General features: G+C 42.8%; 1 protein-coding gene across 1 annotated transcript in view; it reads right to left on the reverse strand.

Moving 5' to 3' along the window:
• Positions 1-13,376, reverse strand: part of AHSG (alpha 2-HS glycoprotein) — a 40,712-nt gene that overhangs the window by 12,788 nt on the left and 14,548 nt on the right. The window contains exon 4 of the mRNA XM_068281114.1: positions 10,280-10,443. Within this exon, the coding sequence (XP_068137215.1) occupies positions 10,280-10,443 (164 nt within the window). The remainder of the gene's footprint in view (positions 1-10,279; positions 10,444-13,376) is intronic.

Genomic DNA, 13,376 nt, shown 5'->3' on the forward strand with positions numbered 1-13,376 from the left:
CACTGTTATTACCAATTCTGTACTTTGTACCAATTCTGTATTTCGTATATTGGTATATACCATTGTCTGTATTATTTTGTACCCCATGTTTGTTTCTTACTTTGTAAAGCACCACAGAAGAATATGTTGGTGCTTTATAAAGCAATCATAATAATACCTTCATCCACATGGCACCCAGTACTTCCTGTAGCTGACACTTAATCCCCTCATGGCACTCGGTAACCTCATAATCAACTACAAGCTCCCACATGGCACCCAGTACCCACCAATGCCTGCACCCAGTATTCACATTAACTACGTATCTCCCCCTACCAGCCTCTAGAATTTAACTGTCACTAGCAGCTAGCCACTACAATCTACCAACTACTACTTACTGATCACTACCAGCCTATCACTAAAATCTTTTACCGTTGATTACTACCTGCCCGCCACTAGAATCTACTGATTAGTGCCTGACTGCCACTAGAATCTAAACATCCCCATGAGCCTATCACTACCGATCATTACCAGCCTGCCACTAGAAACTACCTTACACTACAGTGGGATGTGAAAGTTTGGGCAACCTTGTTAATCGTCATGATTTCCCTGTGTAAATCGTTGGTAGTTACGATAAAAAATGTCAGTTAAATATATCATATAGGAGACACACAGAGTGATATTTGAGAAGTGAAATGAAGTTTATTGGATTTACAGAAGTGTGCAATAATTGTTTAAACAAAATTAGGCAGGTACATAAATTTGAGCACCACAAAAAAGAAATGAAATCAATATTTAGTAGATTCTCCTTTTGCAGAAATTACAGCCTCTAAACACTTCCTGTAGGTTCCAATGAGAGTCTAGATTCTGGTTGAAGGTATTTTGAATCATTCCTCTTTACAAAAAGTCTCTGGTTCATTCAGGTTTCATGGCTTTCGAGCATGGACAGCTCTCTTTAACTCACACCACAGATTTTCAATTATATTCAGGTCTGGGGACTGAGATGGCCATTCCAGAACGTTGTACTGGTTACTCTGCATGAATACCTTAGTGTATTTTGAGCAGTGTTTAGGGTCGTTGTCTTCTTGAAAGATCCAGCCCCAGCACAGCTTCAACTTTGTCACTGATTCCTGGACATTGGTCTCCAGAATCTGCTAATACTGAGTTATATCCATGCATCCCTCAACTTTGACAAGATTCCCAGTCCCTGCACTGGCCACACAGCCCCACAGCATGATGGAACCATCACCATATTTTACTGTAGGAAGCAGGTGTTTTTCTTGGAATGCTGTGTTGTTTTTCCTCCATGCATAACGCCTCTTGTTATACCCAAATAACTAAATTTTAGTTTCATCAGACTTATTCCAGAATGAAGCTGGTTTGTCCAAATCAAAAAAGGGCGTCTGGAAAAAAGGGCGCGTAGTGTAAACGATAAGCAGTATTATCGTTTATAAAAATATTGTGTAGAATTTCTTTTACAAATAGTGTTTTAAGAATTTATAAATCATTAAATAATGTGTATGAAATCGGCAATTCTTAAAACGTTAATCTTCCCTGTTTCTAAACTGAAACTTATAATTGCGTTTGTTAAAAGAACAGTATTATTTGTTTAAACATTATAATTATATATTGTTATGAATAATGTTGATTTATCGTTTATTATTATAATAAAATGTGAAAATATTGTTTATAACAATGATATTAATATAAGTACATTCATAATATCTGTTGATTAGTATTATTAAAATTGTACTAAAACTATACCTAACCCTACCCTCACATAGAACCCTCCCTGTACCTATCCCTAACCCCTAGACCCCCTGGTGGTGCCTAAACCTAAGACCCCCCTGGTGGTGCCTAAACCTAAGGCGTACATCAAAAAAGGGCGTCGGGAAAAAAGGGCGCGTGGTGTAAACGAAAAGCAGTATTATCGTTTATAAAAATATTGTGTAGAATTTCGTTTACAAATAGTGTTTTAAGAATTTATAAATCATTAAATAATGTGCATGAAATCGGCAATTCTTAAAACGTTAATCTTCCCTGTTTCTAAACTGAAACTTATAATTACGTTTGTTAAAAAACAGTATTATTTGTTTAAACATTAATTATATATTGTTATGAATAATGTTGATTTATCGTTTATTATTATAATAAAATGTGAAAATATTCATAATATCTGTTCATTAGTATTATTAAAATTGTACTAAAACTATTCCTAACCCTACTCTCACATAGAACCCCCCTGTACCAATCCCTAACCCCTAGACCCCCTGGTGGTGCCTAAACCTAAGACCCCCCCTGGTGGTGCCTAAACCTAAGACCCCCCTGGTGGTGCCTAAACCTTAGACCCCCCCTGGTGGTGCCTAAACCTAAGACCCCCTGGTGGTGCCTAAACCTAAGACCCCCCTGGTGGTGCCTAAACCTAAGACCCCCCCTGGTGGTGCCTAAACCTTAGACCCCCTCTGGTGGTGCCTAAACCTAAGACCCCCCCCCCTGGTGGTGCCTAAACCTAAGACCCCCCTGGTGTTGCCTAAAACTAACCACCCCAAAGCCTTCCCTGTACCTATCCCTAACCCCTAGACCCCCTGATGGTGCCTAAACCTAAGACCCCCTGGTGGTGCCTAAACCTAAGACCCACCTGGTGGTGCCTAAACCTAAGACCCCCCTCAGGGTGCCTAAACCTAAGACCCCCCTGGGGGTGCCTAAACCTAAGACCCCCCTGGTGGTGCCTAAAACTAACCACCCCAAAACCCTCCCTGTACCTATCCCTAACCCCTAGACCCCCTGGTGGTGCCTAAACCTAAGACCCCCCCTGGTGGTGCCTAAACCTAAGACCCCCCTGGTGGTGCCTAAAACTAACCACCTCAAAGCCCTCCCTGTACCTAACCCCTAGACCCCCTGGTGGTGCCTAACCCTAAGACCCCCCTGGTGGTGCCTAAACCTAAGACCCCCCTGGTGGTGCCTAAAACTAACCACCCCAAAGCCCTCCCTGTACCTAACCCCTAGACCCCCTGGTGGTGCCTAAACCTAAGACCCCCCTGGTGGTGCCTAAACCTAAGACCCCCCTGGTGGTGCCTAAACCTAAGACCCCCCTGGGGGTGCCTAAACCTAAGACCCCCCTGGTGGTGCCTAAACCTAAGACCCCCTATGAATAATAATGTTTTACAAACATTAATAAATGAAAAATTTTAATAAAAAAATTTTAATATTTTTTTTGGGGTGGATAATAATGTTTTAGAAATGTTTTACAAATAGTATTTGTAAAAAATATATTGCAATTTACGTTACGTAGTGATCGCTTTATTTTGTGAATAATAATGTTTTAAAACAGTAAGGGTTAAAATGTTAAATAATGTTTTAATTAAATAGGATAAATATGTTTAGTATTTTCAAAAAACGTTATTCGTCACAGGCTCATTTTCTAAACGTAAATCATCACAAGCACAGTTATAAAACATTAAAAAATCTCCGGGCGCCGTTTGTAAAACGTTAATAATCTCCGGCGCCCTTTTTTCCCTGTTCGGCGCCAATTAAACGATATTTATAATGGGAGTGAATGGGGCGCCCTTTTTGTCCACTTGTCTCATGCGCCCAAATCTCCTGCTTCCGCTTTAGCATACCTCAAGCGGCTCTGTTTGTGCTGTGGGTGGAGAAAATGCTTCTTCTGCATCACTCTCGCATACATACAGAATCTCCTTGTGTAAAGTGTGTTGAATGGTTGAATGATGCAATTGCCCCCCTTAAATACTCTTTCTCATAATAGGATTCACCTGTGTATATAGGTCAGGGGTCACTGAGCTTACCAAGCCATTTTTGAGTTCCAATAATTAGTTCTAAAGGTTTTGGAATCAATAAAATGACAACAGTGCCCACATTTATGCACCTGCCTAATTTTATTTAAACAATTATTGCACACTTTCTGTAAATCCAATAAACTTCATTTCACGTCTCAAATATCACTGTGTGTGTCTCCTATATGATATATTTAACTGACATTTTTTATCGTAACAACCAACGACTTAAACAGAAAAATCATGACGATTAACAAGGTTGCCCAAACTTTCGCATCCCACTGTATCTGCCTGACACTGGTATTCCTTGCCGTGATTAATCTGATCTGCTTTTTGTTGGTAATATCTGCATATCACTGATATCTGATTTATCACTAATGATATACTGTATGCATGTCATTGGTGAAATCTATGTCATTGTTACCTGCCTATTATTGGTAATATATGTATGTCATTGGTATGTGCCTGGTTTTTTTTTTCCACTTACATTTTTACGTGTATGTCTTCATATATGGCTCTGTGGAATGAGGAGCTGTGATGCTTTCTTGTGGCTCAGTAATATATGAGTAAAAGAAAATAGTAAATTAATGTAGTGCCGGATGCGCCCCGACTTTGGCAAGATACACCTGCGGGGATGCGTTACCATAAAGATAGAGGCACAATTCATCATGGAGAGGGGTGTATCACGTGCAATTCCTGGATGTAGCAAGGGGAGGACGAGCTACTGCATTATGCTATGCTTTCTTTGATGTATCAACATCAAAATCCCTCCCCTCATCAGGGAAACATGTCCTACCCCCAGAAGCCTACCCCCACGCCGAAGACACTCGCTTACAGCCCCAAAAGAAGTGAGTAAAAGAGCGAAATGGCCATCAGGCTCTCCTCTACCTGGCACCCACTGCTCCACCATCACCTGGTAAGAGACCCACGCAATATTATTTATGAGTGAGTTTGCTAAGACACAAGAAAAGTTACCCTGTTGTATGGTAGTGTAGTGCCTACAGCATGCAACCTACAGTAGGTTTATGAACTTCTATATTATGCCCAGTACGATATTTGGCATCACACACAATCTGTTATGGCCACTGTCAGTTTGTAGTTCTTGCTTCAAAATGCAAATCTACCCCTTTTAGCACCCACACATGGACCAGATAGTCAGGGATCCTAGCAACATTTGTGCCAAGGATAGATCACTATGAAAGCCCTGTCACATGACCTGCCGACATAACGTCAGTACATTGTCAATGGAAAACAGATGCACTGTGAGCTGGACAACAGGAGTGCAGGTTGGAGGGGAGGAAGGAGGGTGCAGCTGGGACAGGTGAGTCAGTGCCTACACCACCCTCTACTGTGTCCACCCTGCATTACTAGGGGCAGTTATTACTGCTTTATGGGCTTGAAGCACCTATCGCTGCTGTGTTTGAGGTGGGGGGGGGGTGTTTGAGGTGGGGGGTGGGAGGAAAGAGGGATTGAGCACAAATATTACCTAATGCTATCTGAAGTGTTGGGCAGGGACACCTCATGGCTGCCTAATACTGCTAAGTGGGGGTGGGGAGAAAATAAAAAGTTGCACACACAATTTATCACAACAGAATTGGTAACCATTTTTTTTTATTTGAGTACAGTCCCCTCAATGATTCTCTTTCATGTGTACTGTATCTGTACAGTGTGTGTGTGTGTATGTGTATGTACAGTGGCTTGCAAAAGTATCCGGCCCCCTTGAAGTTTTCCACATTTTGTCATATTACTGCCACAAATATGAATCAATTTTATTGGAATTCCATGTGAAAGACCAATACAAAGTGGTGTACACGTGAGAAGTGGAACGAAAATCATACATGATTCCAAACATTTTTTACACATCAATAACTGCAAAGTGGGGTGTGCGTAATTATTCAGCCCCCCTGAGTCAACACTTTGTAGAACCACCTTTTGCTACAATTACAGCTGCCAGTCTTTTAGGGTATGTCTCTACCAGCTTTGCACATCTAGAGACTGAAATCTTTGCCCATTCTTCTTTGCAAAAGAGCTCCAGCTCAGTCAGATTAGATGGACAGCATGTGTGAACAGCAGTTTTCAGATCTTGCCACAGATTCTTGATTGGATTTAGATCTTGACTTTGACTGGGCCATTCTAACACATGAATATGTTTTGTTGTAAATTGTTGCCCTGGCTTTATGTTTAGGGTCATAGTCCTGCTGGAAGGTGAACCTCTGCCCCAGTCTCAAGTCTTTTGCAGACTCCAAGAGGTTTTCTTCCAAGATTGCCCTGTATTTGGCTCCATCCATCTTCCTATCAACTCTGACCAGCTTCCCTGTCCCTGCTGAAGAGAGGCACCCCCACAGCATGATGCTGCCACCACCATATGTGACAGTGGAGATGGTGCATTCTGAGTGATGTGAAGTGTGAGTTTTCCGCCACACATAGCGTTTTGCATTTTGGCCAAAAAGTTCTATTTTGGTCTCATCTGACCAGAGCACCTTTTTCCACATGTTTGCTGTGTCCCCCACATGGCTTGTGGCAAACTGCAAACAGGACTTCTTATGCTTTTCTGTTAACAATGGCTTTCTTCTTGCCACTCTTCCATAAAGGCCAACTTTGTGCAGTGCATGACTAATAGTTGTCCTATGGACAGATTCCCCCACCTGAGCTGTAGATCTCTGCAGCTCGTCCAGAGTCATCATGGGCCTCTTGACTGCATTTCTGATCAGCGCTCTCCTTGTTCGGCCTGTGAGTTTAGGTGGACGGCCTTGTCTTGGTAGGTTTACAGTTGTGCCATACTCCTTCCATTTCTGAATGATCGCTTGAACAGTGCTCCGTCGGATGTTAAAGGCTTTGGAAATCTTTTTGTAGCCTAAGCTTGCTTTAACTTTCTCAATAACTTTATCCCTGACCTGTCTGGTGTGTTCTTTGGACTTCATGGTGTTGTTGTTCCCAATATTCTCTTAGACAACCTCTGAGGCCGTCACGACGCAGCTGTATTTGTACTGACATTAGATTACACACAGGTGCACTCTATTTAGTCATTAGCACTCATCAGGCAATGTCTATGGGCAACTGACTGCACTCAGACCAAAGGGGGCTGAATAATTACGCACACCCCACTTTGCAGTTATTGATTTGTAAAAACTGTTTGGAATCATGTATGATTTTCGTTCCACTTCTCACGTGTACACCACTGTGTATTGGTCTTTCACATCGAATTCCAATAAATTTGATTCATGTTTGTGGCAGTAATATGACAAAATGTGGAAAACTTCAAGGGGGCCGAATACTTTTGCAAGCCACTGTACAGTATATGTCTGTACTGAGCATGCATGTTTGTGTTATTTATTTTTTTCATATTGAACATAATGTACAGGTATTTTTTTTTTTCAACCAAACTATGTAAATATGTATGACTATGTATGCCTGCACTTTGTGTGTGTGCAGAGGTGTTCATATTATGCAGGAGAACAGAGGTGCCAAAAGGATAAAAAGAAGCTAAATAAGCTTAAAAACAAATTCTTGGTAAATAGAGGAGGTAGTGGTGAACTTACCTCCTCCAAGTAGACACACAACGACTGTAGTAAAGACAGTCAATATATTTTATTTATGAACTCCAAATATGCAACGCGTTTTGCAGGTTTTATCCTGCTTCATCAGGCAACAACAGCGGAGCAATAGCATATGTGGTCAGTAGAAGAGCCAGGCACCTCTGTTAAGGGTTGCAGGGTTGAACCCCCTTTTTTTCATCTACAGAGAGCAACTTCTTATTCCTGAGTGGGGTCAGGAAAATCTCCCCACCTGCCTTTACAGTGGTTGCCTGATGGAAGCCCTGGTTTGTGAGTATTAATATTTACTCCATCTAGTAACCATTTACCAGTACATATTACACTATTGGGGCTCCTGGTGTTCCTTGTTTTTATCTCGTTGCAAGCAGTCACGGCAGTTTCTTGGGCAGTGCGGACAGGGCGACCGCCCTGGGCGCAGACTGGCAAGTAGAAGAAGGGGGGCGCAGGCAGAAGGACATTACCGCTAGGCAGCTGGTGACGCGTGGTGCAGCCAAATGGCAGAAGAAGGAAGATTACCAGCGCGATCACCTTCCTTGACTCCTCCTGGGCTGCCGCAAGTAGAAGAAGAGGGGCGCAGGCAGAAGGACATTACCGCTAGGCAGCTGGTGACGCGTGGTGCAGCCAAATGGCAGAAGAAGGAAGATTACCAGCGCGATCACCTTCCTTGACTCCTCCTGGGCTGCCTGCATCAGACGTCAAGTCATCATCACGTCACCACCGCATGATGACACCTGATGTCCTGTAGCGGTACTGCAGGCTGTCAGTGCGGCGCCCATGGAGGACTCGGTTCCAGGCTCTCTTTGCCTGTGTGTGTTCCTGGTCCCTGCTTCCTCCTGGTTGAGTGTCTGGTCACTAGTAAGTAGGCAGATCTACTTGTGACCTGTGGCTGTGTGACTGTCCCTATAGAGTAAGGATTCACAAGTCCACGGAGATGGGGGGGGAATATTTACACCCTCGCCCTGGGCGCAGTTTGGCCTGGAAACTGGCCTGCAAGCAGTGTTCATATGTTTGTGTGTATGTCCCTCTATATTGTGTATACAGTGTGCGTATGTTTATAAGTGTTACATTCCTTTAACTACCAATGGGCCACATATTGCTGTCGACCATAAAATGGCCACGCATTAATTAGATATATGCATATATCTGCACTTAGCCTTTTAGGTACATTTTCCTTGCAGCTTATGTATGGTTGCCATGGTGTGATTGTGTCATGCGAGGGAGAGGTGTGATGTGAGCAAATACTCAAATCAGCTGTTTTCGGCACACGGCTCTGAGAGCTGAGCACCAAAACTGGGCGCCCCATAGCAGCAAAGCTATGCTGCGCGGGGCACGTAGAAGTAATTCGGTGCTCTGGCGGCTGCCAGACCCCGAATTACATCTCCCTCTGAGTTGCGACAACTCGGAGGGGGAATAGTATTTAATGCCGCTTCGGAGTTTAGAGGCAGTGATGAAAGCCGTAATTCGGCTCTCACCACGGCGAACTGAGCGGCGCCGGATAAATACTGTATGCACCCGCAAATACTTAAGGGGAGGGGCCAGTGGAGGACACTACTGGGTAAAGAATGTTTTAATAACTTTTTTTTGATAAATAAAATTTACATAGTTTTTTCATTAAAATTGACTTAGTGTGCACCATCCACAATATGTTTTTCTTCCTAATTGGTATTGCTATGTTGATATCTGTGTGTATGTGTGTCACTACTGTGTATATACAGCACAAGCTGAAAATGTATGTATAAAAGGAGTCTATATATACTTTCTATAAAGTATTCACACAAGGGTCGCTGCCTCCATTTCCCCCCTGCAATCAGGCCTGGACTAGCCCCAACCACCATACTTGGCAACCCTTGAACCAGATGCTCATCACCCATGCATGCACAGTTCGCTCTTGGACGTCGCCCTTTCGCCTTAATGATCTCAGCACACACGCTCTCAGGACTAAGTGCTGATGGGTAACCAGAGGCAGCAATCCTTGTGTGGACTTCTTAAAGAAAGTGTGAATAGACTCCTTTTAATCATACATTTTCAACTCGGATGTCCTTTAATTGCCTATTTGAGTGGAGAAGGTGGGAGGTGTTGCACTTTGGCATCTGTGCTTTGGTTGGTAGCAGGCCTTATATTGCCACTACTCATATGTTATGCTCTCGTACACCAAATTAAAGTAAAGACCAGTTCATACTACCTTTGTTTCCCTCCAATTAATCAGGCTCAATAGCAGATGGACTCAAATCTCATAGTTCAAAGCCTGCTATGATTTTCTATTGTAAACACAAACACACGCACGTACACACGCACGTCCACACACCCACTATTTTACCGTATGCCAAAGGATGTGCATGAGCTGGCCTTCTATCCCCTCATCTGCCCTTAAAGGACCACTTCAGTGAAAAAAAGTAAGCAGTTAAAATCTGACAGAACCAACAGGTTTTGGACTAGTCCATTTGCTCATGGGGAATTCTCAGGGTTCTCTAAACAGCAGTTGCTAAGTTTAACTGGAAAGAATAGAGTGCAAGTGAGTAGGGAGGCTGGCTGGTATCTTACTGTTTTGGCAGTTAAACTGCTGTTCAGGAAATGCTTTTGAAAACAAAGAAAATCCTGAGAATCCCCCATGAGGAGATGGACTACCTGAAATCCTGTCAGTTCTGTCAGATTTTAACTGCATACTTTTTTTTTTAGTTGTATTGGTTTTTTAAACACCCAACAGGTGGAGTAAGAAAGCTACACACAAAGAAATAGCTCCCAGTGGCCTTAAATCATAGGAGTTTTAGAAACAAGAACAAGGGTCTTTTGACCAGCTTTTTGAGGTGTGCAGAAAGGTACGGTACTTGGCCTTTATTTCTGCATATGTGCAATATTTCATGTCTTCTAGTGTTGCATAAAACCTTGGAGAATAAATAAATATGTGACGTATTTAATTCGTGTATTTAAGTGTAAACCTGGGACAGTATGAAAAAATACCTGAATCTGCCCACGACCAATCTCATGGAGATGATAATATACAGTACTATTTCCACTGTTGAATTTATGAAGTGAAACATCAACAGCATGCACGACCCGAGTGTCATTAAACGGAGCCAAAAAAGGACAGTTTGGACAATCTCTAAGAAACTTCTCTGCAGAATCTGGAAGGAATCAATAGACAAATATATTGAAATATTGTGTCACATCAAGCAAAAGATTGTTCACAGAAATAATAACCATGCTGCAAAGAAAAGAAATAAATTATTTGCACTCAGAAAAGCCTATTTATTGCACATCATCAATAAAAACATAAAAAGTAAAAAGGTCTGTATGACCTAACACCAGCAATTAATCAGCGGCCTATAGAGATCATTTATAGCAATCATACTCGAATGCGCACATGGTGTTCCCCTTTAACAAATAAACAAGGAATAAAGGGGAACTCCATGTGCGCATGCGAGTATGATTGCTATGAACAATCTCTATAGGTCGCTGTGTAATTTTTATTGCTGATGTTAGGTCATACACACCTTTTTACCTTTTATCTTTTTATTGATGACTAGGTGTCCTAAGCCTGTTTAAAATACGGGCTCTAGGTCTGTCACCGCCGCATGTCACCGCACATGCGCATGTCGTACGCGCACACGTCTGCCACGTGCGCGCACATGTCAGCCGTGCGCGCACACGCCCGTGCGCATGCGTGCCCGCCCCTTGGCCCCGTCCTCCCCTGCAAGCCGCACGTCACTCCCCCTCAGTGTCTCTGTGTCCCTGCACATGCGCACATGGACATGGACACAGAGACAGGTTTTATTATGTAGGATGTGCAATAAATAGGCTTTTGTGAGCGCAAATAATTGATTTCTCTTTTTTGCTTAGGCGTTTCACCGTTAACATTTTGTATTTTGCTGCCTATTAAGCTTATAATATACTGATATTGAAGCGCCCTTTTATCTTTTGATTTTTCATGCTTCAAAGAAGTATGCTAAAATGTATACATCACTGCCATCCTACAGTAATTGTTAAATGCCCTGAATGTGTTATACAACTGGAACAATAATTCAAAGAAGGAATACACACATTCAGGGCAACATGAAGACTGTGAGAATAAAACAAGTGGAAGCAGCATCACTCAAAATAAGTGGAATTGTTCAGACCACAAGAAGAAGTCTTGGCAAGGTTGTTCACAGCATTATGCATGTGAGGCCCTTCCTCTACCTCTGCCTATGCTTCTTCCCTTTGGTCTAAGTGATACCTCTGTTTTTATATTCGGCAGTTACTTCTTTGACTCTTGTATTTTCTATCTCATACAAGTCATTTTGGGAAATAGCAACCACAAGGATGTATGAGACCGCACACTAGCGATGTCGGGGAATGGGCGTGCAGCGGATCCACCCCTGTACCCATAGGGTATAGCGTATAATTTCTCCAAGATGATCCGGCACAGCTCTTTTAATCAGAAGATTATTTTATTGGATCATAAAAATACAAACATTAAAGCTGCATAGTGGCTACGGTCCACCGTTTCGGACCATCACAGTCCTTGTTCACGCCACAGACACAGCCAAATGAACAACTGCAGACATGCTCTTTATATAGTCAAAGCTCCAACATGGCAACCAATCAGAGGAACCTATGCAAATGACTGGACCTGATGGGGAACTACAGGGCTTGTCCACAAAGGGTACCGCCCTCCCACTCCATTAGTCAAACATTTTGAAATGCAAGATGTCATTGCAGTAACATAAACATATAAATAGAAGCATTTCTAACTCTGATCTATTGCACCTGTTAAACAAACCCATGCCCTCTGCATCTTGATGCCCTGGATTCCTCCCAGGATCTTTTTAGATGTTTAACAGGTGCAATAGATCAGAGTTAGAAATGCTTCTATTTATATGTTTATGTTACTGAAATGACATCTTGCATTTCAAAATGTTTGACCAATGGAGTGGGAGGGCAGTACCCTTTGTGGACAAGCCCTGTAGTTCCCGATCAGGTCCAGTCATTTGCATAGGTTCCTCTGATTGGTTGCCTTGTTGGAGCTTTGACTATATAAAGAGCATGTCTGCAGTTGTTCATTTGGCTGTGTGGCGTGAACAAGGACTGTGATGGCCCGAAACGGTGGACCGTAGCCACTATGCAGCTTTAATGTTTGTATTTTTATGATCCAATAAAATAATCTTCTGATTAAAAGAGATGTGCCGGATCATCTTGGAGAAATTCTGGGAAATACACACGGCCGGATTTAAGCCAAGGCCATATAAGCCATGGCCTAGGGCACCACAGTATCAAGGGCGGGCAGCAGGCTATACTGGGAAAAGTGGGGGAGGGGAGTGTGTGTGTGTCACCTGGCTACCTATACTGGAGGGAGGGGGTCATCAGGCTATCTATAAGCAATGGGGGTAGGGTCATCTGGCTTCTTATATTAAAGGGAAGGGTGGAGTGGTCATCAGACTACCTACACTAAAGGGAAGGGGGGTCATCAGGTCATCAGGCTTTCTAAACTGGAGGGGGGGTTATCTGGCTACCTATACTGGAGGTGGAGGAGGGGTCATCCTTCTGCATATACTAGAGGGAAGGGTCATTGGGCTACCTGTACTGAGGGAGCGGTAATGTCATCTGGCTACCTATACTGGAGGGAGGGGAAAGGGTCATCTGGCTCCATATACTGAAGGGGGGCGGCTGCTGACTGGGGCCTTGGGCGGTAAAGAGTACAAATCCGGCCCTGGAAATACATGCAGAGATCTAGATTTAAAGTGATAATCCACCTTTGGTGATTTAAAAAAAACCTCACCTCAGATCAGATCAACAGATCAAAGATTTTTTCAAATATCATATCAGATTTTTAACTTGTTTTTGTCCGCAGAGACAGCCACGTGCATAGCTCAGCCTTCCTGTCAGCACAGTGAGCACAGTTTTCAGATTAAAAAAAAAAAATCAGGAACCGTCATTTCAGATAACAGTTAATCTTGTGTACCAGGACTAATACTTCCTGCTTTGTGCAGCTAATTACACATGCTAAAAAGGAGGAGTTGCTTGGCTTTTAGTAAGTAGTAAGTACTTTCCAAAAGCATAAAAATGTACTGATTTCTTT

Source organism: Hyperolius riggenbachi, chromosome 4 (assembly GCF_040937935.1).
Source record: "Hyperolius riggenbachi isolate aHypRig1 chromosome 4, aHypRig1.pri, whole genome shotgun sequence".
NCBI lineage: Eukaryota > Metazoa > Chordata > Amphibia > Anura > Hyperoliidae > Hyperolius > Hyperolius riggenbachi.